The sequence below is a fragment of the Python bivittatus genome, unplaced genomic scaffold, assembly GCF_059951505.1.
Source record: "Python bivittatus isolate LINGU-HERP-01145 unplaced genomic scaffold, Pbiv_v1 ctg000440_np1212, whole genome shotgun sequence".
Taxonomy (NCBI): domain Eukaryota; kingdom Metazoa; phylum Chordata; class Lepidosauria; order Squamata; family Pythonidae; genus Python; species Python bivittatus.
Genome location: NW_028277063.1, coordinates 4,987,630 through 5,012,642, shown reverse-complemented (window position 1 = coordinate 5,012,642; position 25,013 = coordinate 4,987,630). Strand labels below are relative to the sequence as shown.

Here is a 25,013-nt window from a genome sequence, read left to right as displayed (position 1 = left end):
ACTAGCAATAGTAATTTTTAAAATGGAAAACATGGCCACCAGGATGTAATACTGCTACAAATTATATAAATTTGTTGAGGAATATGTCATACAATTCTGCTAAACCCTTTGGCTCTACATTGCTCCTCTGAATGTAAGAAATATTTTGCCCTCTGGCCTCCTTTTCTGCATACCTGGGTCTTCGTGGTTCCAGCAGGGTCAACAAGACCTGGATCCCATTGACTATGACAGATTCGCTCTGTTCTCCATCCAGCATATTGCTTAGCAACTGCTCAATTGTCTCCTGTCTGGATGCGGGGGAATGGAAATTGTTTTTACTAAACTGTCACATGACCGTAGACCCTTCTATTTTACTTTTCACCCTTGCATATACAATAACATGCATATACAACATAAAAAGAGGGAGAATAAAAAAAGCAACAACAATGAGATTTTTACTCAGGAATTGACCAAAAAATAGAGGAAGCTTAAGAGAGAGCACCCTTCGGTACTATTCAAGTGGTAATCCTTGGTCTTGACTCTGAACCATGTAGCAACATGAACTTCCACACTTAAGGCTAGGGCCTTCAAACTCTTCTGAGCTCCAAAATTCTGAAACAATGCTCTGTGCAGATCCTTTATATTTGGTGAGCAAAGGAAAAATCTCATGGAAAAAAGGCCCAATGATCCTGCCAAATGATGCTCTTGGTAATTGATACTCATCTCCCTCTACTGCCCCCCAGACATGCTCTTAGAAAGGCTTAGAAAGCAGAACTTTGCACTCCTGCCCTCTAGCTAAAGCTATACTGTATCTTGCCACTAAATTGACATTTTTAAATACAGGGGAATGCATCCAATTAACTGACCATAATTTGCTAAAATTAGTTATTTTAAATTAAATCTAGCTCTTGTCCTGGCCTCATCCATTTCCATAGTCTAGCCTCATCCCCTCTTTGGAATGTGGCCAGTAAAAGACCATATATGACCCTCAACTTGAAAAAGGCTGTGCACTCCAGCTCCGTAATGTTCCAGACACTGCTTTTTTGCTAAGAGATATGAAACAAAGAATTTTTGGGTCATTCAGCCCTACAAGCCCTGTATAATTGCAAAATGACTCTGAAGGAGCTATTGTTTAATTCCAAGCCATGCTTTAATTGCAGGGGGGTGGGGAGCTTCTTCAAGTAACTTCTCAGTATATTATGTGACAAAATTGCGATGTCACAATTATGAAAATACCTTTCTGATGGAAATCCAATCAGTACCATTCTCTTCTTTTTGCCACCAGACCAACTACAAAATCCATTTCCTTAGCTTTTACTATTTTAAAAACTTGAGTATTTAATTAAACTGGCTACATCTGACTGTTTTATGTAATTTTGACCATTTCTCCCTTTTGTTAACATTTGATATTGTTCTATTCAGCTTGCCTCATTGTCTTGGAAAGTGAAGAGTGTTTTTAAACTATATTAAACAAACCAGGAACCTAATTAGAGATTTCTAATATTAACAGCCAAAGAAGGCCAGCTGCAAGGATCGGTTAGTCTAAGACCAAGAAGGAGGCATCTTAACACCAATGGAGGAAGGCACAGTATGTAGAGTCAAAAAACAAAGCTGGGAGCTTTTCATTAAGAACCTATGTTTTGGCTGATTTAAGCAATACCACTCAGTTTTCACTTGACAAATACAACGGTATTGCACTGTTTTGGTTAGTTCAAAGCCTGAATATACAACATGTGGTTCTTTAAAGCCTTGTGTGCAATTCCCAGAGCCCCTCCAGCCAATAAACTGAAAGTATTAATGTGACAGAAGGGGGAAGATATTAAATAGAGGGGAGGCAATCATATTAACTACATTTAATGGAATAGTACTGTATTAAATTAAATCAAATTTAGTTGTCTAGAATCTGTCCAATTTGGGGATTGCAGCCTGGCACCCCAATGAAAAGCAAAAACAGATTGCTTAGCCCCGATGTAGCCTTGAACTCAAAAAAGGATACACACCACCAATATATAGGCTCCCTCTTTCACTTATAACTGAAATAGCAGTCATGTTAAAAATGAGGTGAATTTTGATAAACAGGCATTTCCTTTTTCAAATTCATTTCAGCTTTAGAGAGTGACACTTATTTCTAACCTAAGGGCAATGGTGCCTCTTTTGTTCCCTGCTGCCGGTGCTTAGCACTCACTTCTCAAGCGTGGCCAGTAACTGGTCCGGCTCAGGACTATCCTGGATTTGGATCATCTGTTCACGGCTCAGCCGGATAATGTCACACAAAGACTGTGAAGCATTGGAATGTTGCTGGGAAGAGGAGAGAAGAAAAAAGAAGCTTCATAAAGATCTCTCCCGGTTGGAACAGCGCCTCAATATACCAAAACTACACTGAAGCAATTGCATGTTTCACTTTCCACCTACTGTTATCAGCCAATAGAAAGCAATCCTATGGCATGACCAACATTGCCCCCATCTCGTATACAAACAAGTATTTCTATGGTTGTAATTGCTACTTACATTGTCATCTTTTGAAGGGTGGATCATCCCAATGAGCCTCTGCACAATTTTCTCTTCATTAAGCCACTTTGGATTATGAAAACAAAGAATGGTGAGACTAAAGAAAGATGTTTCAGTTCTACCCCCACTTATTCATTGAAACCTATTCAGGGGCACAAGCACACATGTGCATACATACAGTTCCAATGAAGCTTCACTCTTCAGACTTGTTCCCTCTGTTTTCCCAAAAATTCTACCACTGAACTACTCCTACTGGTGTAACAATAAAACCCTCATAATAAAATCTGACCAGTGAAAAAGGTCAAAAGAAACTGAATGTGTATTTAAAAAATAATAATAAAGATTTCAGAAGATTCAAGTGATGGTTATTCTGGATAAATAGGTTAATAGGTATTGGGGGCTGAGCCATATTCACTGATTTTAAAGCTTTTATCCCTAATCCTTGATGGACAGGGAATGGTTGTTACTTGGCAAAGATGGAGCAGAACACTGTGATAACTATAATATACAGTACATTTAAACCATTTAAGTCTTTTAAATGGCTATTGGTCTTAATAAAGAAAACTAAGGCATTACACAGCTATAATATGGTTTTGATTGACTAGCAAATCAGATTTTGTAACTTGTAATTATTTACCTCCACAGAACAAGGAAACAGTACCATTCCAAGACTGGTTAAATATATTTCTAGACAAACTGATCAAAATAACAAAGACTATATAGAAAACTTTATCGCTTGTTCTTCCAAAGAAGGAAAGAGAAGTAGACAAGAGTGCCTACAGCTAGGTCCTTACATTGAATACGTCTTGCCTGAGCTGCGATTGCTCCACACAGGTGAGGAGTCGCAACAGGAGGTCCATGATGGCTGAGGTACCAATGTGATGTAGCAGCAGGTTGACAAAATCGTCCTTCTTACGCAAGAAGGCAACTATCTGGAAAAAAACCAAACAAATTAGGGTTGAGGGAAAGAAAAAAAAAAGGCCACCCTGAAAGAGTAAATGGTCCTACAAATTTCTGTCCTCAATAAGGGAGTGGAATAGTCGATTCCCCCATCAAGAAAAAAAAAAGAAGTACAGTCTGTATTACATACAGCCAAGTCTATAGTTGATTTGTTAACAATCTTGCACAGGGATGGGCCATACAGGGCATCAGCCTAATCATGAAGTCCATGTTTTTGTAACCCTTGAGCAGTATAAATGGTTAGACCATGTGACTATAATTAGGTAGCCCCAGGTTCAAATTCCCACTCAGCCATGAAGTTCAATTGAGTCATTGCTGTTTAACCTAGGATACAGGAATGTTATAAAGACAAAAGGGACATACTTCCTTAGAAGACAGGTAGAACAGCTAAAACAGCTGTAGCAGCTAAAATCTAAGAGCAACTTGCTAGATTACACAGCATCTTCATCTTGTACAGTATCTTACTTTACAAATTAGCCAATCAGATGCTTTCGGAACCTTGTTCATTTGATGAGGTCCAATAATTGTTCTCAATAAAAAATATGTTTATTAATGAAAAGTACTATTTTTACACGATAATTACTAGTTTAGGGTGTATCTTTTCATATGGGAGATACAGTATTTATACTACTGAAAATCCACCAAAAAATTGGTTCAATGAATTCATGATGAGCTACATTTGAGGTCTTCTACAAGCTATTTTCAAAGCTCTATGTGAATACACCAGCTTGGCTAGGCAGCTGCCCCTAGTTGATCTTCACTGATCTTGAAAAGCCAAGCCACTGTAACCCGTTTAGTGTTTTATGGGAGACCACTAGAAAAACTCAACCAGGCTGAGAAGTTAAAAATATATCCTGGAAGAAAGTAATAACAAACTGCTTCCATACTGTGTCAAAAACTAGGTGAATACACCCATGCAGTCACCATGAGCTGATGTGGATTCAATTGAGTCTTTGCCTTTTGCATGTGTGTGTGTGTGAGCAAACTAGAAAGTAAAATGATGGAAGTCCCTTGAGACAAGTCATCTGATTAGCAATGAAGGCAGTTATCAGTTGTGATTAAGCTTTATTTATTTCTTTAGCTGCCCAGAAAGCCTTTAAGACATTACCTGATCAGTCTTACGATTGATAAGAATCCCCATAACCTTGCTGAAAAAGCTGGCCAACAGAGGGTTGAGGATTCCACCAGTCTGAAGGAAGCCATAGAGACGTCGCAGGAGAGATTCATCTTCACCCAGTGCGTCATTTATCTGTGTGACATCTGATGTCAAGATCTCACAAGAAACACTTGGATACCTAAAAAAGGGGAGCTTTTTAAAAGCAGATGTATAACAAACCCTGTTGCACAAACATCTCTCCCAAGTTTGACTATTTACTGAAGATGTGACAAATGAGGTGGATAGTAAAACATTAACAGAATCTATTCAGAAACTGATGTTCTGTGTTTCTAATTTACATTCTGCTCTGAGGTAGATCCCATACCGATATTGGTATTTCTTTAATTTGTCCAGTTCGTTGCAATTGTGTTAATGGGAAGAAGTGGGATATATCCAGAAGATTATATCCTGATCAATTAACCATTATAAGTCTCACCACTTTTCTTTGAATTCCAAAAATGGTTACTATAAAACTAATGTTAGAAACTTGTTTCAAAATTTGAATAATAATAATAATAATAATAATAATAATAATGCATTAAATTTGTATGCCACCTGACTCTCAATGACTCTGTCATGAAAACCCAGAAAACATACAATAAACATGGGATTAATACATAATTTTGCTATTAAATCAGTGGACCTATGTTTACCTTCTGCTGCTGTGCCTTTTTAGTGCTAACTCATTCAAGGCATGATTAGAACAACCATGGGAAGAAAGGAGTCTCACACAACTCAGGCAACTGTCCATAATTATCTAGGAATTATTTATTTTATTCTGTACACTGTACTCTACTGGGGTTACTGAGTTGGCAATTCCTTAAGCACTCTATCTGTGGCATCTGGGATCCTTTTTCTCAGACCAATATAGTTTAAATTCAAATTAAGTTTCCCAGATTGCTGCTCATTACCCTCATTCTGTTAGTTCAAAAGCATATCAAACCACTGGTTTGGTTTGCTACCTATTACATATAGCAGTTCATCAATTTACACACAGACCATGGTTAAGCAGAAGGTTTGACCACTGATCTGGTATTTTCCACACTGGCTTTGTTCACAAGATATAGCTGGATGAATTATCTGCTCCTCCAGCCAACTGACCTATCTCCATGTGCTAGTAGCACATGATTGCAGATAATTCATTAGTCAACCAGTGGCAATTTATTCTGTTTTTCCAACCACCACAAAAAGGCTGGAAGACTGGTACTTCACTGCCCACTTCATGGCACTTTTTATTTCTACTGGAGGGGGGGGAGGAGTCTAGGGTAATATCATTAAAGTCAGTACTGGTATGGACAGGAAGATGGGAATATATGCATCCCCATTCATTTCTGCTCCTTTCTACCTCCCTGCATGATCATGGTGTGGAAATGAAAACCAGAACAGCTAGAGATGGAGTGCTTAGAACAGCCCCATTTTTCCAGGCACCTCTTAGGATAATACTCCAATAAAACATGCTACCTCCCCTTCTTCCTGCCCATTATGTAGTTAAGCATTTGTGTGAAGAGGGTGTAAAAATATGGCTCTCCACAGGACAATTGGGAAATAAGATGAGCCTGATACATACATTTCCTTGGTTCACAACACTTTGAAGACCTGAATTCCATCTACAGAAGTCTAATACATTCATGCCTCTCTTTGAGATGTGAAGATCCACTTACTTGTAGCGCACTCGTTCATCCACATCTCCAGGGGGCTCCTCAGTCACACAGGTGACCAGAGCTTCCATATGCTCTGGCTGTACCAGGAAGTCTACAAGCTTTCGGTTGACCACCTTGCATTCCTGCAATACATCTTCCTCATCCAGAAGTTCAAAGAGGGTCACATTCCCACGCTCCAAAAGTGTGTCAATATGAGAAGTTGTGTGGAGATCAAACTTCCAGAACATGGCTTCCTAAAGAAGGTGAGAAAAGAACAAAAGCCTAGTCACTAAGAGGAGAAGAATATATTGGTGCACATACACATAATTAGTCAATTTATGTACAGGCAGACCTTGACTTACGAGCGCAATTGGGACCAGAACTTCTGTTGCTAAGTAATGCGGTTGTTAAGTGAGTCATGCCCAATTTTACAACTTTTTTCTGTAAGTTGTTAAGCAAATATGGTTTCCCCCATCGACTTTGCTTGTTGGAAGTCCCCTGGGAAGGTTGCAAATGATGATCATGTGACCCCAGGATGCTGCAACTGTCGTAAACACATGCTGGTTGTCAAGCACCTGAATTTTAATCACGTGACCATGGGGATGCTGTGATGGTCATAAGTGCGAGGGCTGGTCATAAGTCACTTTTGACAGTGCCATCATAAATCTGAATGGTCATTAAACGAATGGGTGTAAGTTGAGGACTACCTGCACATTTTCATCCACACTAAATAAGTCTTTCCAAATAAAATTATACAGCTCCTTTTTCAATTCAGAAGAGTGTTTGTACACAGGTAATTAAGCCCAAGCACAAAGTTTCTTCTGCTTAAAAACTACATTATGGATCCAAAGTAAGAGGCAGTCAACTTTTGCAAAAGAAGAAAAGGCCACAGCTGAAAATACTAGCTAATATTGCGGGATTATGAGATTGCTATAAAAAAAGGGGGGGTAGGGGGAAGTTCAAGATCAAGGATATTATTTAGGAAAATATTAAGAGATGAAACAAATGGCCAATACACCCAGAACTGAGCAGTGGTGGTGGTGTAAAGGTACGTACTAATAAAAACTTCAGGGGTTATGACAGTTTCACAACTTTAGTAGAACCCAACACAGTAGCATCAAACCTACATTTGATTAAGTAAAACAAAAAGGCCAATCTCAAATGGCAAAAGTCACCTCACCAAATACACAAAAGAGAAAGCAATGCTATCAGGAGTGATGTAAACATTCCTGCAGACTAGAACTAAGCTAGGTGGAGGAGGATCAATAGGATGCATTTAAGGAATTGCAAACTTTTGGAGAGTTGTAATCTGAATATTTTAACTAGGACATTTAGTAAAGTTAAGGAGAACTGCTCTAGAAGCTATTAGCAGCATGGCATACAAATTTCCAATCCACGTGAAATAACTTTGTTGAGCCTGATCATTCTAGAAAGACTATTTGTACAAATTATATGGTTATTTGTACCAATTAATTATTCCATAACTGAGTTGTCAAACTTTGTTCAATGCTTCAAAACCCTAACCCTTTTTATCTCAACAGAATAACTATCCTAAGGAGAATATAGGAAATGCACTAATCCCAGTAGCATAAATTCCAATGTGTTCTAAACAATAAGTTCCTAATTAGAAGAATTTACTACACAAAACACACTGGAATTTATACAATATACCTCCTGTAGTTGCTGAAGTCTGATTCTGCTTTAGGATACTGTTCATATGGCATCTTCCCACAAGAGAGTCTACAGAGGTTCTGGTAATGAAGGTAGGAGGAATATCTGCATGTTTCATATGTAAAGATATGGTTTAGACTGGTTTAGCAATCTCACATAGGCACTGAAATAAGCACAGAGTTGTTCTCACACTGTTAAAGCTGTGAGCAGAGATATATAAATAAAACAGCAGTAATTTAGAGAGCTATTATTCCCAAACCACACTAAGAAACCAGTTCATTCTTGAAATTGCCAGGAACTGTTCAGTCTACCCAGAACTTAGTTGCTATTGTTGAAAGAACCACTTGCCTCAGGACTTAGCGCTCCTTGGCATGTCACTCTATCTGTAGAATTACTGCAATCCATCATGACAGAGTAGTTAGAGAGCAGCAGATTGGGCAACTTTGCTCCCATCTTCTCAAACCATGCTTATGACCAAAGTAGATTCTCAGCCATATTACAAACTGCAAGCTTAATCAAGAGGGTGAGAATAAACATGGGAGAACAACAGTACAATTGAATCTCTCTGTAGGGCATCTTCGTCTTTCTGTCTGTCTGTCTGTCTGTCTTTTTCTTTCTTGCCATTGGGGAAACTTTGGTGAGTGAGACAGATTGCATTTGTGCTTGCAAGCTTCCCGAGCTACAACTGAAATTCAAAGCAGCAAAGGCGCTCTGTACCGCTGAGGTGGGGAGGAGGGGGCAGAGAGGGAAAGAAACCTGGAGAAAAACAAACAGTAACTTGGTGACGCCCCGGTTCCCTTTTCAACCCTGTTGCCACCACAACTGTAAAGGCCAGAAGTTTTCATCTGGTATCCAGGCAACCTCTATACAAGGCTTGTGCAATACAACAGAGAGGTCTGCAGTTCTCAGAGGCTGGCGTTCAACAGAGGCCGTGAACATAGAAAGCAGGAAAGGAAAGGAAGGAGGAAAAAGTGAAGACAGGATTGCTGAGATTTTGTCCTTTATGTTATAGTGCCTAAGCTTAGGAATTTTCACACCCACAGAAATAGTTTTTCTCTGACTTCTTTTAAAAAACTGCTTTATAACTGTAACTTAAAATAAACATACAAACTAACCAACAGGCCGATATACAAATAAAAAAAAGTCCTAAGTATCTTAGACAATAATGAAAATTTTAGATTGGGGCAAAAAACAGTTGTTGTGCAAGGCAATGCATCCAATCTTATATAGTCAAGACAGCATTTGAAATCAAGTCTCATATTCAAACCCTACTATATCTGATGGCTGGTGTGGGTCTTCCGGGCTGTGTGGCCGTGTTCTTGAAGTTTTGTTTTCCTAACGTTCCTATCTGCTGCACCATATTTATTTAAGTTAAAGGACTGCTCATGGTATTTCAAAGACAATTATAGCAGATAATTGTCTTTAATGTCAGATTTTTTTTTTTTTAAAGGCAAGATTCTAGTCCACTTCTTTGACAAACATCACCTCTAACTAGTAAAGAATCAGGGCAGGGCTTCAAAATATTTTAAATAGCCATGTAGTATTGAAGTATATACATTCACCTTACAATATCATATTATACATATTTTGTGGTGAAAACCCATTAATCCAAGTACTGACTATCAGTGGGGAAGAAGCTCACATTTTCACTAAGCTGCCTCTTTAATATCATAAGGAACATGTGATGAACATGCGTGGAAGATCCCCACCAATTTCAAATATTTGTCTCAATGTGGAAACAACTGTTTTTTTTTCCAGTGCAGGTTACAAGGGAAGACAGGAATGGGAGAGAAAATTCAAGCTTTAAGCAGGGTATTTTGATTTTTTTAACCATATTTTTTATACTGCTACCTTCATGCAGATTCAGAGGTTTACAGTCAAAAAACCCCCATAAAATATAAAACAATTCCCATTCAAAAACAAAACCAGCCCTGGTGACAGAACACTTTTTATGCATTTATCAAAACCTCTACGGAAAAGCTGTCTTGGTTGCCCTCTGGAAAACTGCAAGGGATGGCACCATCTGGATCACCAGAAGTATAGTGTTCCATTATATAGGGGTATTTTGAAGCTGCTAGCTTGATCCCAGACTTAAAGAGGACATAATGTAGTATTTTGAATTTCCAGGCACCAGGCTCAAGCTCTTAAAAACCCAGGTTTTCCCCAATTTGTTATATTTCTTAGTTTGAAAAGAAGCAGGGAAGACCCTAGAGAGCTAGACAAATGCTTTTTTCTCCAGCAATGCAAGAGAAGTTTTGAATACAATAGCCCAAAGTCTTGTATCAAAGGGAACATTCCAGTCTTGAAAATGCAATAATTCTGAAAGGCCAAATTTGATGCCACTTGCTCAGAGGAGCAGGAAAGAAGCTCCATTAATTTAAGGCGAAAGCAGCTTATGTACAAGCCTCACATGTAACTTAACAAATAAGAGATTTGCTCTCTTAATTCCCACTTCATCACAGGCTTACTTGAAAATGAAAGCAAATGTTTAAAAATACTGTAAATCTTTGTGCAAAAATTGATTTAATGGTTTTCAAAAATCCCTGGTAATTTACAAAATGGTTTTCAAAAATCCCCAGTGATTTGCAAACAAAATCTCCTTTGACACCAGGGAGGAGATTAGAAGCAACTGCCGAGTTGAAGAGCAAAGATTAAAGTACATTTTATGCAATTCAAATCCAAAGATATTTCAGAACAGGAAAAACACCACAATGTTGCAGAACCCTTTCTGCTCTGTTATAAGGTTAACATGTTTTTATTCAATGCACTGGATTGCTAGAAAGCTGTGGAGTTGAACATTATTAGATCTGATATAAATGGACTATTTACTTGATGTGCTTTCAAAGTTATCCCCAACACTGCTAATGCTATCATATCATTTCCTATAATTTGAATATCTTTTGAGGAGCAAAATGATATTAAAGTTGGCACAATGTCTTATCTAGTTCTTCTATATGTGCTGGATGAAAGTAATCCTACATTTTATTAATTTCTTCTAGTAAAAGTAAAAGTAAAAGCAAGCTGTGTTTATAGCTCCATCTTTCCAATAAGGTCAACCCATTTGTAATCCAATTAACACTCTCACTGTTTAACAAGGCATGAAGGTCATCGTGACTCATTTAAGCTCCAACAATTAGAAGTACTGGCTGTTGATGGTTAGAGCTCTCTCACCTTAATCTTGGTTGTTCCAATACACTAGCAGCAGCATGAAAACTATCATATGGAAGCTGGAGTTTGATTCTTCCTACTCCACAATTAAAGCAAGGAGGACCCCAGTAAAAATTAAGGTTGCAAGGAAAACAGTGGAGCAGAAAAAAATATTCTGAACCCTTTATTATTGAAACTACTTTATTATGTTTCAAAGAAAACTGTATTTTACTGGGTTACCATGCTGACACAACAGTTTATTCTTACTGACCAAGCTGAATCTTAAGATTGAATTGCTGGAATGAAAGAACAGCAGTCTTCATAAAATCTCCAGTAGGAGGAGAAAATTTTGGAAATATTTCAAATTCAGCTTGAACAAGTATATTCTTAAATTAGGTTTCTAACAGTCCCAGTTTTATATAGATCATTAGATCCAAATTCAGCCTCAGATTTTCTCCCCAGCTTCATGATTTTAAGGGTAAGCACAATCACATTTTGTTCAACCTTATAACACACCCAAAAAATCTGTACATCCTGGGATGAAATAAAGGAAACATATGAACCAAAGACATATGAATCAGTATAAATCAGAACTCTTTATTTGGAAAATAAGTCAGATATGCATTGACTAAACTTCCTGGTTGCAACCAGATGCCAGGTCCAACTGTGTCTAAGAAACAGAGGGGCCAAGAGCAATAAACTACTCTGAAACATATACTGCCAGGCATATGCTTGGAAGCTCAGAAAAATATTTAGCATGATTTCTGAAATCAGATTCTGACAAGTATGTCTGACACCTTTAACATATATACAATTCACATATTATACAGTACCATGATGTGTTAAAATCATGGTTTACTGAACAAGCAATAATACTAAGTTATAATGGCTGTATTCACTCCTCATGTTAACTCAGAAGGAAACCACCACATTAAGGTTTAGTATGATATGTGAATTCTATCAGCTTGTTAATATAGCAATCGAGACTCAAAAAGTAGTAAGTATAGCTCAAACACACATACATGGGACATTTTTCTACTAGACCATCCAAACTAGTATTATGATGACTGACAACATTCTAGCTCTCAGGGAAAGAAATGTGTTTCAAGTTCTGCTCAAGATTCATATGAAGATGGACAAGGATTGAACCTGGACCTATACATAAAGCCCATTATGAACTATTAAGAATCAACAGATCTAAGTATAAGATACATGATTAATACAGATGAGAATTGAATCCAAGGATCCTTAAGGAGAGCAAGAGTTGCCTCCAGGCAGACAGACAAGAAAAACTTCTATAAATCAGATAAATAAGTTTTGGGTTTTTTTATGCTAAGTAGCAGCAAGTACTCAACCTTAGTTGATCTCAAAAAGCTAAGCAGGGTCTGGCTTAGCAAGCGCTTAGATGGGAGATCTCAAGAAAATCCTAGAGCTATAGACCACTAAGAAGTCAAAAAAGCATCCAGGAAGAATACAACAGCAAACCACTTCCATACTGTTGTAAAGAAAAGAGTGCTTAAAGGAGAAGTGGCCTTCCCTCTTCTTCCTTGGTTTAATAATCAATGGTTTACAGAGCAGTACGGACAGGCATATTGGTAAACATTTTTGTGGACTAACCTGTTCTCATTTGTAAGACAGCATACAATGGGTTAAAATCTGAATACAGGTAGTCCCCAGTTTAAGAACAAGTTGTTCCTAAGGTCTGTCCTTAAGCCGAATTTGTATGTAAGCTGGACCACTATTATTGTATAATACTGTATAAGTACTATTGTGTAATGAACTCAAACCATTGTGTATTTAACTTGAATTTTGCTACAATAGGCTCCATTCTTAACTATGGGTCATCTGTAACCCGGGTGTTCTTAACCCAGGGACCACCTGTAAGTTAGCTGTACTCAGATACTACCAGGTCAATGTGAAAGATTAGTAATGATTAATTCCCCCCCCCCACTTCAAAGGGACCATTTTGGTCTGAACACAGCTATTTAACAATTGTTTAAAGAAGAAAAAATGAGTTCTTCTACATAAGGTGACTAACCAATAAAGTAGTTTGTTTCTTCTCTGTAACACTCTTTGGTTTTATATCTTAAATATAACAAGCTATTTAATCCTGCTCCATTCATTTGGAGCTAAAATGTTGAAAAATGGGGGAATAAACCAATTCCTTCACATTTCACCTTTGATATCTGGAAAAAGGGAGCAGCAAGTTCTAGACGGCAAAGCAAGAATAAGGAATACTGGCACAGTCTTCTGCAACCATGCCAACCATAAATGAACCAAATCAAATCCAGGACAAAGGTAACAGTTTGCAGCCATAAAATTCAGATACTACAGTGGGAACAAATAACATGGATACATTTTTGGAAATGTACATATGTTTGTTTTGTAATTATTCATGCTTGAGACTTAACCATAGATTTTAGAAAAAGAGGGAAAGTCTGATAATGGAGGAACATAACTTTTGAGACAATATCCCATGTAGTAGAGAAGGCTTTGCATAAAAAATCTGCTTTTATCTTCTGGGATGGGATGTATCATTGTGATAGACCCCACACCCCAATTTTATATTAACAATGCTTTATATTACCTATGAGGTAAAGCATTGTTATAACTGCCTAAATTTCATGATTCCGCCCCACCCCCGCACATTCAAACAGAAAGCTCTTTTGCACAATAGTTTCCCAAATGGAACTTGCCATCTCTTTTATCATTCAAAAATATGGTGGCTAAATGACTTTCTCATATACTTACTAGATCACCAATTATATTTTTTAATATTGCTGATCTAGCACACTCAGCCTCTCTGCAATGATCTGAACCCAAAATTTTACTCATGCAGTAACAGGTAACTAAGATCTCCTTGATTTTATTTGGAATTCTGCATGTAAATGATTTTATTCCATTCTTTGTCCTGACTTCCCCCTTTCCTGAATAAACCTCTCTTTATATTAAGATATTTCACTGCACTAATTCCTCAATTAAAACATTCCTACTGATGCAATACTGCTTAGTTTCAAAGTGACCTCTTGTTTTCACATAATTGCCCATTAAATGTTTTGTGCTTCCACTCTATTCTCTCTTGGTAGAGAGATTAATATTTCCATATTGTACAAAAAAGCATATCAGAATATTCCACTTGACTGATAGGAGCCTATTATAATTCTTTGTGGGAGAACTCTTGGAAAAATGACTGACACTCTGGAAAGTTACTGAACTTCAAGACTTTAAACAATTGACAGCAGTCAGGAAGAGCAGAATGTTTTCATACAAAAATGATCCTGACATTAATTACATCTGTACAAGCTTTTTGTAAAATTCCATCTTGGTTAGAGAATAATAGTTTATCATTTAACCGCATATTAAGTACTTCTTTTTGATGATGGTGGTGGAAGTATTATGTAAAATACTACTTAACACTCTTTAAGTCATTATAATACAGAAAAACAAAATCCATAGCAGCAATTCAGAAACAATGTGTCACTAATACACACCATTAACATTCATATAGTATAATCAGCATATTTTCCCCTCAAATATGTAAGTGCACCCACATAAGGAATTTGATGAGTTTGAATAATGAAGATTTATTTATACTTACTCAATGAAAATACTAATATTTTAATCATGATTTCAAAGGGTTTAGTGTGAATAAATCTGGATCCAATCCTATAGCATATGAGATACACAGCATATTATGTGTGTGTGCTTGTTTTTTTTAATCTGCGCTCAGTCGTTACCGACTCTGCAGTGACTGGTTGGACGAGTCCTTTTTGCAGTTTTCAAGGCAAGGTGTTTCGGAAGTGGTTTGCCAGTGCCTCTTTCCTAGAGCAGAGCCCAGCTGGCGAGCGCAGGAGGCGGGGTTTCCGTTGCTTTGCGCCCTTTTCGGGTGCGCACGGTTTTTTGCGCTTACCAGCAACTGCTCCCAACTCCTTTTTTTCAAGGCGCCGCCAGCATTTTTCCTCCCACCGGAGTGAGAGTACCCATTTATCTATTCACGTGAGGTTTCGAACCGTTGGGTTTACAGGAACTGGGGAGGAAACAGGAGCTCACCCTGCTAACGCGAAGGCTGGACTCGAACCGCTGAAGCGTCGACCATTTCTGGCCGGCAACTTTCAGCGTCATTAAGCCGCTGCGCCACCGCGTCCCCTCTATTATGTGTTTACAAATTGCCAAATTAAATTTTAAATTTTGTCTTTAATTTCTAAGCAGACGCTTTAAACCCACCTAATATGATAGAGATTTTTTTCTGTGTTAGGTAGGGGAAATATGATTTTAAATCTGATTGATGATATTGGGGACATGTCACAGCAAATAAGCAGCACCTAGTTAATTTGGGGAGGCTGGATCTGATTAGTACTTAGATGGAAGTCCACCAGGAAATCCTAAACAGAAAGGCTGGAATGGGATGTCAAAACACTTGCTAAAAGAAGACAATGACAAATCAGTTTGTTATTAATGTGAAGAAAACTACAGAAGATGTGTCCATATTGTTATCACGGTTTCAGCTCAGCTAGAAGGCATCTTTACTTTTTTATTGATAAAGTTCAAAATAAATGTCTCCCACTGCCAAATCATATAGAACATCACAAACACAACTTCTATCCTATGCAGACACTAGAAGTACAAAAATACAGCTCTACAAATGGCCTTCATTAAAAGAAAATATGACTGGTCCAATCTGCATGATTTTAAACCAACCTTTCCTACTTGGGGCATTTCAGGCATTACAAGGGCACTAATCTGAGAAAGGATTATTTAAATAATGAGTGAACTCATTTTTACTGTATTTTAAGTTCTAGAAATTCTTTTTTATAATAACTTCATTAAATTTTAAAAACAGAAAGATAAGAACCAACAAGAACTAATAATCAAGAAAAAGAGTAGAAGAAAGAATAAAAAGAAAGAACAGAAGTGAAGAAAGATAAAAGAATCAGAAATACAAAGAATGACTTCCAACTTCTTTTACAGCTGATATAAATAAAACTTACATTAAACTGTTACTCTAAGATTACAACTTAACATCCATTTTTTTTTATAATCTATTCATTTTACTAATCAATTCCATATATCAAAACTTCATTTTTTTTTTGTTTCCCTCAAAAAGCCCAAAAGGGGCTTTCAATTAGCATTAAAATTAGTCAATGTCTTTTCGCTAATCAAAGCTGTCAATTTTGCCGTCTCCACTAAGCGCTAGAAATTTTCAAAGATCAAGCTAGAGGATATGGAGAACCAATGTTTAAGATAAGTTCACATAATTATTCCTGTTGGTATTCTTACAGACCTATTGTCCTGATGTCCAGACTGATAACAATTGAAAAGCTAATAGCTTAATTGGTTTGAAAATGTGTTCAACGTCTCTTTATCAATGCCAATGAAAGAAAACACTAGTTATCTAAAATATTTTATACTCCAGCAGTTCCTTGATGGCTTACAAGTTACAGCTCATGTTTAATCACAACCACAAGATCAAACAATAATGAATCTCAAACATCATTTCAAAGCAAAAAATAAAAAATAAAAATCAAGACTTGCCAGTATAAATTTAAAACTCATTAAAACCATAGAAACTAGCTAGTCCGATCATTATGCAAATAGGAAAGAATGTTCTATCATTACGTCTCTCTGATACAGCCACTAATCTCACTTCATATAAAGGGAAGCAAGACAACTCCATGGAAATCTTAACAATCAGGCAGGCTCAAATGACTATTTTGCAAGGATTAAGATAACAGTTACAGCCTACCTAGAGCAACAACACATAGTACTGACATCATTAAAGGCTGCATTGCATCTGATGGTCACAGGAATGCAGTAAATTGAGAGGTCAGACTATTGTTTCCCAACCTTGGCAACTTCCGGACTTGTGGACTTCAATTCCTAGAATTCTCCAGTCAATATAGCTATTGCTGAGAATTCTGGAAATTGAAGTCAACATATCTAGAAACTGTCAAGTTTGGAAAACACTGGGTTAAACTAAGGATCTCTTCCAATATATTTGAGAGATCAGCAAAAGTTAAGAAATTGGCAGAGGTGGGGCGGGGAGAGGGAGAACAATAAAGAATTTTAAACTGCAGTCAAAACTCAAGGCACTATAATATTTTGCTACAAATAATGCAAATAAATAATCGTGCATTTTAATATCAAAGTCTATTCTATTTTTTCTTCAATTCAGCTCCTCTTTTTATTGTCAGCACTACTTATGTTTATATGGCTTTTTTCAGAGAAGTTATAAAGTTAACACACAATAAATCTAAAGTAAAACAGAAATATAAAAAAAAACTTTAAAATAATTAAAACTGTAGTGTAAGAATTATGAAGAACTTCTGTCACTCTTCTGCATATGCTTACAGGGGGGAAAAAAAGGCAAGAAGAAACTTCAGTTTAGAATTTCAGTACCACCTCTATTTCTGAAGAACACTATGAATCCTTAATCTTCACTTGTCTGGGTTTACCCCCCCCCCCCCATTCAGCTATAAGTGCTTTGCCTGGCACAATAAGCGAGCTCAGAGAAACCAAGATTTTGAGAGAGGACCTACATGCTACTGGTACAAATGAATTTTACGTTGAACTAATGAGTTTTGTGATATACACAGTAATGCAACAAATAAATGCAAGCAAAAGACACTTGTCCAAATAGCGTTCCCAATAAAAATTGTCCCAGAGTTTGATTAGAAAAATTCTAATCTCACTGGTAACTCTCTGATCCACAAAATACATTAATCAAACCCACATAGTATTTGGTTTTAAATACACTATATTACGTGCTGAAATTTAGATACAAGCTTGTATCATTATGCCTCAGTGCCAAAAAGCATTTCATATTTTTCTCTTCTGCACAAGACAGAGTTTGAACACTATCCTACAGCCTCTCAACATCAATCACCAAACTAGCCCTAGGAAATGCAAAAATACACTATGCAAGCAAAAGAACTTTTGTACAAGCTCAAGTTTTGTATGTCATTTTCCATTTGCATGCTTTATTCTGGGGGGGAAAAAGCAAAACAGTAGTGTCTAAAGGTGTGGCATGGGTAGAGAACAGAACTAGAAGAATAAATGTACAAGTTTAAAAGCTTTGCTGAACAACATAACAGATCAGCATTTTTCAAATGACTTTTCCATCTACAGTAAGCCAAATACTGGCCTTTTTAAATTACAAGATCAAAATATGGCCAGGATTTCTGAAAATCAAATAATGAATTCTAGAAGTTAAAGCTTCTATTTTGAAAACTTTATTTATAAGAAACAGACACAAATTATATTCCACAAAACTAAATTATTTTATCATGGTTTTAAGATACATATATGCATGTATGCACAACCACACTTAATACTAAGATAAGCAACCTGGTATCTCCAGATACTTTGGATTACAATTCCCATAAACCACAACCAGCCTGGCCAGCAATTGGGCATTATGTGACTCAGTCTAAAACATCTGGATAGCACCAAGTTGTCTACTCCTGCTCTATACAGTGCCCACACTTCTAAAGTAGATCAAAATATAAGTATTCATATTTTTATGACTATTTACTACAATACTGATTTGTGCATCTCTCATATATGACCTGTATGAACACCATTAATAATCTCACAGTACTTTTGCTAATATTCACCCATAACTGTAGAGTGAGGTCCAGATAACCCTCCATCCCCTTCCCCCTCCCCTTCTACCAGTCAGGGTCACTTACACCATTGGAACTTGGCCACTTAGTCACAATCTCTTAATGAGTTCTTTGTAAGCAGCAGGCCCAAAGGCCTGTCAGCACCACCATAGAAACAGTAATCAAAGTTCAGATGAGGTAAAAGTGAAAGCAATTTGTACTGGTTTCAAATTCACCACACTCTGAAGCAGGCATCAGTCATGCAACATGACAGTTAAAGAACTATGGCTGGTCATACATAAATATCTGAACAGTATGTCAAAAACTAGGATGTGTGCAAAAATTCTAAAGTAAAGCAGGGAGAATGCTGAGGAATTGAAAAAGAAGTGAGATCACATACAAGTGGGCAAATTATAGCTCTTACAATGTATAATTCCTTGTCATGATCAGGATGATTAGAAGAAGAGTAGGAAACCTGTTGCCTGTGGTCTAATTTCATGTTGCCTTCCAGATGCTGAAGGCCTTCCCTTACTCTCCAGATGATCCCTTTGGGAACTGCACACACAGAAAAAGCTTTGTTTTTTCTGTGCTGTAAAATGCACCAATGCTTGACTCTGTCCACAGCTGACCTGGCTGTAGTTCATCATCAGCTGAGGGACTTTCCCCATGAATTAAAAAAAAACAACCTTCATATAAGAGGGATTTCCTCATCTTGAGGGTGTAAACTAAATCTAGTGATGTAATGGGCAATATTGATCAAAATTCTGGGAAAAACAAGAGGCAGGACAAATGGAAAAGGCAGCGTTTAGACTATTAACAGGATTAGCAAGTATCTACAGTATTAGAATGATACTTAGCCTTATATTTTATCCTGATTTATTTATTTGGTCAACTCAAGGTGGAAAACATACCTAATACTCCTGCCTATTTTTCCCACGACAACCCTGTGAGGTGGGTTGGGCTGAGAGAGTGACTGGCTCAAAGTCATCCAGCTGGGTTTCATGCCTAAGGGAGGTCTAGAACTCACAGTCTCCTGGTTTCTAGACCAGTACCTTAACTACTACACCAAACACTGCCATTCTTAGCACCCCCTTCCTCACCTACAGTATTACAAAGTTTTGTATTTTGGTTTCAAGAATCTTCATCCTCTCTACCCAAGACATTCCACACCCACACAAAAATAGCAGGAATGTAAAAAGAAATCATTGAGACCACTGAACACATAATGCTAAAAGGCTATACAAGCAACGCCTATATCAGTATCAGAGCGCAGTTACACTTTAGAGGCAGAGAGATATAGCTCTTCAACAGGAACTCTTGCCCACAACAGCCACAACTAACGATCTCCCAGAACAAAAAAAGAACGGGTGAAGAGCCAATGGGGAGCCTGCTAAAAGATGAGGTGTGTATGTGCATTTGAAAAGTTACACCTACACCAAAGATCTAAGACAGATATACACAGTTCTATTCAGTGAGCACAAATGCTGCTGTTCAACTCTTTGTAAGACACTACCCATGCTACTGCTCTATTTTTACCCAATATGCTGCCCAGCATACTCCATCTGTTTTAGTCCAGCTAAGAAGTGTGCACACATCATGTCATGCTCTTACTCAAACTATGAGTAAACTATGCTCAGAGAATTATGGCCCAAGATGTACTAGAACCAAGATCACATTTCCCCCTTAAAAAGAACAGCAAACATATTTGCCAAGTTCTGTAACAGGAAGCTTACATTTCAGAATCTTAAACAAAGAAATAAACATTTAACTGGTAGTACGGGAGGAAGAATCTTACATTATCTTATACAAATTGTCAAGTAATCATGTTGGCAATACCTAGAAGGCCTCGCAGTTTCTGAGAGGAAGTACAACAAATGATAGTATGAGGCATAGAAAATATAATCATTGTAGCTCCTTTCCAAGAGAAAATTCAAGAGAGCTTTACAAACAAAATCCAAATAAGTAATCCACAAACATTTATACTTGTCTACAACATATATTTATGTTAACTACTTTGGAGACCCTGGCAACCCTGCAGGAGGAAACTTGTTTTCTTCCAAATTACAAAACATTTCCCAGACTGTTGGGAAACTTTACTTCTAGACTTTAAAAAAAAAAATCCACTTGCCATAGGGAAATGATGAGTAAGCAGACTGCATCCCAACTCTGGAGAAAGTAATGGAGATAATTTGAGCTGTTATACTATTACAGTTGTTGCCATTCCCATTTTTAAAGTAGCAGGAAGGCTGGAAATTGTTTGGCTCTCTGCGGCCAAAGTGGAGAAACTTAGAGCCAAAGGAGAATTTCAAAGGAGGAAAGGCAAATAGAAGGTAATGTTGGTTACCATAGCTTAAACACACTTTGTTGAAAGTATTAGGCTGTGAAGCACACATTCCCTCCTTCTGCCAGGGAAGAATTGTTGCCAAGCTTTCTTTACCTCTACAGGTCAGCCAACACTTGTGAATTCCTATTAGTCACCAGTAGCAACCAGGCTATTATTTATTGGCAAGCCTTTGGATTCTCCAAGTTACTGCAAACATCAATTGTTACCTTTTAACAAACTGCATTTTAAAGAAATGCAGGCTTTACTGATTCTTCAATTATATGAATAAGTTCATAAAGCTATTTCTCACACCAACCACCAGTCTGTCTATATCATTACTTTTAGCGGTAACACACTAAGAACTCACTCTTATTCAAAAACTATCCTTTTTGTTATTTATTCTTCATCAGTTCAGCCCCAAATGCCCAATTCTTATATCTGGAACAGAGGGTGTTCCGCTACCTCCAAGGCCACTTATTAACCTGGAAAGTACAGTACTCCAGTTTTTGAATGGCAAAATGAATCAGCTAGTCTCTCAAGCTCTGCTTTCCTTTGCTGCTACAGATTTGTACTTTATGGCTAGTACCTACATTCTGTATTGCATTTCTTTTCCAAGAAAGCAAAACTTAGTCTATATTTATAGTGTAGGCTTTCTAGGTTTCAAAGGCCGAAAAGAGAGACAGAGAGCCAAGAATCTGAGCCACCTTAGTACTGCAAGGGAAAACTAAGTGGTCATTTCAACTTGGAAAAATCCACACTATGCAGTCAAATTAAGGCTCTCCTACCCAGTTAGCCAATCCTGGCTTCCTAATGAGTATTCTTGTAATATACAGCCATCTATTTTCTCTGGGAGAAAAGCCTTCAATCTTGCATTTTAAAAAATAGATGCCATAAATTTCCCCCACTGTCATAGAACAATCACTTGAACTTTGCAGCATGAATGAGGATCTCATCCCAGAACTACATATAAACTTATTAAGAGGCAGTAAAACTCTTGCTTTGAACTTATTTACTGTAGCAGAATTCCTCATATCTGGCCTGTGTGCAAAAAGATATTATTCCCTCTATTCAATCAGGCATAAAAACATGCATGACTCCTTCTACAGCGCAATGCTTCTATAGAAAACATGTAAGGAACAGAGATACCCAGGCTGTCTGGGCAAAAGACACTGTATTAGAAGAAGAGCCTTGTTGAAATGTCAAGTCTTCTATTTCAATTGCTTCCTTATGTGCTGATTGTGGCAGTGGGGTTAATTTTATGCCTCTTCTTGCCAAAACTGTCAAAGCAGTCTGCAGCTGTATACCTCCTAGATTTAACTATGATTGCCAAAGCAGCTTGAATCTTTAAAATAGGACAAACTATAATAATAATAATAATCTCTATGGCTTACTTTTGTTTGGCCCTCTTTCAGATAAGAGAAAAGGTTTGCACTTTCCCAAAGTTTAAACAAGGCACATCAGAGACAGACTGCTGTGATCCCTTCTATTTGGTTCTTAATAGCAGACAGATCAATGGAAAGGAGAAGGAGCTGCATCACAGATCAGTTTGTGTATATTTTAATGTCCTCAATGGACAGCAGCCAAAGAAAAATATACTGCACATAACTAATCCTCTCATGCTCAGTTCTAAACTATGAAAAAAGAACAAAATACAACGTACCTAGGGATCTTTACTGAATTCTATAAACAAGCTAAGTAAGAACTCAATGTGCTTTCAAGCTAGCTCTGAAGATTACAAGCTCTACTGGCAAAAAGTTTTCCCCCCTTCCAAGACTTTTTTGGGTTCACCTCCCAGTTTAGAACAAGTTGTTTGTATCAGGAAATCAAATGTTCAGGACCATCCAAATATAAGCACTCTGCAACCATTCAGTCAGTTACAACAGCTTTTCTGATATCATGAAACATGTGATGTTTACAAATCATTTATAATCTGGCCTTGTCAATATACTCTCATTTCCACAGCCATACTTTCATGAATCATCACTTTCTAGTTTTATTATTTTATTGCCAGAATAAAATGCAACTAAGGGAATATCAGGTCCATAGCAAATGCGACATGCCATATGAATTAAGATGTACACACCAATAAGAGTATCACTGTTCCAGACTCCTGCTTAAAAGTTCACAGAAAGTAGGCATTTGCCAAAAATTCAATTGTTTTTTTCTTTAAAAAAGGGAAACCTAGATTTTTCTTTCAAGTACAGTGCATAAAGATTTAGGAAGTCAGAAGACTCAATTAAGATGTGCCAAGTGAAACCCTGAATTTATTAATTCCTTCTTGATTCTCATAATTTAAAACTGCTAAATCTTTGAAGACAAGGGTAGAAATCCATCTATTCTTTCAACTCCCAAACAGGAAAACAGGTTCACCTACTTTTGCATTAAGATAGAGAGATAATTAAAAAAGATAAACACATTAATAATATATTGTCTGATCACCCTCTAAAACATGAAAACTTTCTTTATACAAAAGATTTCAACTAAAGCGGAATACCTATTGAAACTGTCTAGACCTACACAAATGTTAAAACACATATCATCTTAACTGAAAAGGCCCAACTCTTGAAAGGGACAGAAGATAACCTTTATCCACAAACAAGATGAAGAAGTGTTATTTATCTGACTCACCAAATACAGTACTGAATATTACTAGCCACAGATGACAATTCATGATTGTCATTATTTAGAGTCGCCAAGGAAATATTGTGTATGTAGTTATTAGAGCTTAGTTTATTCATTAACACACTTTAACCTTTCTGTTGTGTACAAAAGGTGGTTAAAGCATGTTATATAAGGGTGGATGTTTCCATCTGCACTGGCATGTGACAATTCTAAGCTGTGAATGATTCTGAGGAGTAAAATACAAGGCATCAATTATTTCATACAACATACAGAACATCTACAATGTGTCCCGGTGAATATTTTACTTAGGAAGTAAGGAGAAAGAATTTGGAAGAAAAATGCATATGAAATGAGAACTGTGCATGCTGGGCACAAAATTCAAGGGAACACACTTTTTCTCAGCTAATCAAACCCAGAGCAGTGCAGCCACTTATCTACATCAGAGTCATCACCCCATCCACTCAGAAGTTGCCATTCTCATGAAAGACACAAAAATAGGAGCTCAAAATTTTCTGACACCTGTTCTTCTCAATGACAAGCTTCATTTATTTATGTATAGATACATGCACGCAATTTAGGCATCACCTTCCCGCTGTTTTTTTTTTTTTTTAAATCACTGTTTTGTAAATCCTTCGCACTCTGGTCAAGGAAATTTCAATTCTGTCCAACCGACACGAATATGCTATTCGTGCACGCGCATACATTCAAGCTTATAGTTTTCAGGCTATGTCCCCAGAACTTTTGGAGGAAATGGCTAAATTGGGGGGCGGGCGGGCAAGGGTCTCCCTACCTTTCCAACCACCCAATCTTAAGGTATCACAAGAGGCTACTACTGTCCTGAGGACCGAAAAGCCGACGACCTCATCCCTTCTTTGCCTAGCACAATGTGAAGGAGCCGGACGAAGCGCCGCGAGTCTGGTGGGGGAGGCGTGGAGTTGGAGGGGGGGGGGGTGCTTGCAGGGAAGCAGCGAAAGGAAAGCCGGATTGTTACCTGAGGGAGCGAGGGAGGAGGGCCCAGCAAGGACTCTTGAGGCGGGAAGAGGGAAGACAGCGAACAAACGGAGTGGGGGGAAAAGATACTGAGGGGGGCATGGAGAGGGGGAGGGTCTCCCACAGGGTTCTCTAAAATGGCGGCAGCTTCCTTTCCCACAGGGCTCTCCCTTCTCTCTTTCTCCCTCCTAGACACAGTCCTTCTCCCCCTTCCCTTCCCCTCACCCTCAAGGTCCACCGCGCTCACCGGGCTCGAACCCCCTCCTTCCTACCCTTCCTTCGCTGGCGGAGGGAATGGAGAAGGCTCGCTCACTCGCCACTCTCTCTCTCTCTTTTTTTTTTTTGCCTTGCCTTGCCTTCACCGCCACGATCCCACAAGCCACCGCGCGTGCCTCCAGCGGCCGACTTGCTATTTC

The 25,013-nt window shown here is 37.8% G+C and overlaps 1 protein-coding gene across 6 annotated transcripts in view; it reads right to left on the bottom strand.

Annotated features, from left to right (window-relative positions):
- The window catches only part of PPP6R1 (protein phosphatase 6 regulatory subunit 1), a 50,960-nt gene extending 25,951 nt beyond the window's left edge, over window positions 1–25,009 (bottom strand). Inside the window, exons 1-8 of one of the 6 annotated variants that reach the window (XM_088142717.1) lie at window positions 24,845–24,996; window positions 8,259–8,424; window positions 6,265–6,493; window positions 4,556–4,742; window positions 3,282–3,419; window positions 2,488–2,553; window positions 2,165–2,277; window positions 174–287 (exon numbers count right to left, since the gene is read on the bottom strand). In XM_088142717.1, the coding sequence (XP_087998843.1) occupies window positions 174–287; window positions 2,165–2,277; window positions 2,488–2,553; window positions 3,282–3,419; window positions 4,556–4,742; window positions 6,265–6,493; window positions 8,259–8,367 (956 nt within the window). In that variant the 5' untranslated portion in view covers window positions 8,368–8,424; window positions 24,845–24,996. Of the gene's footprint in view, window positions 1–173; window positions 288–2,164; window positions 2,278–2,487; window positions 2,554–3,281; window positions 3,420–4,555; window positions 4,743–6,264; window positions 6,498–8,258; window positions 8,425–24,822 lie in introns of all 6 variants that reach the window. The other 5 variants (XM_088142715.1, XM_088142716.1, XM_088142720.1 and 2 more) reach the window with 5 other exon arrangements.
- Window positions 25,010–25,013: the final 4 nt, after the last annotated feature.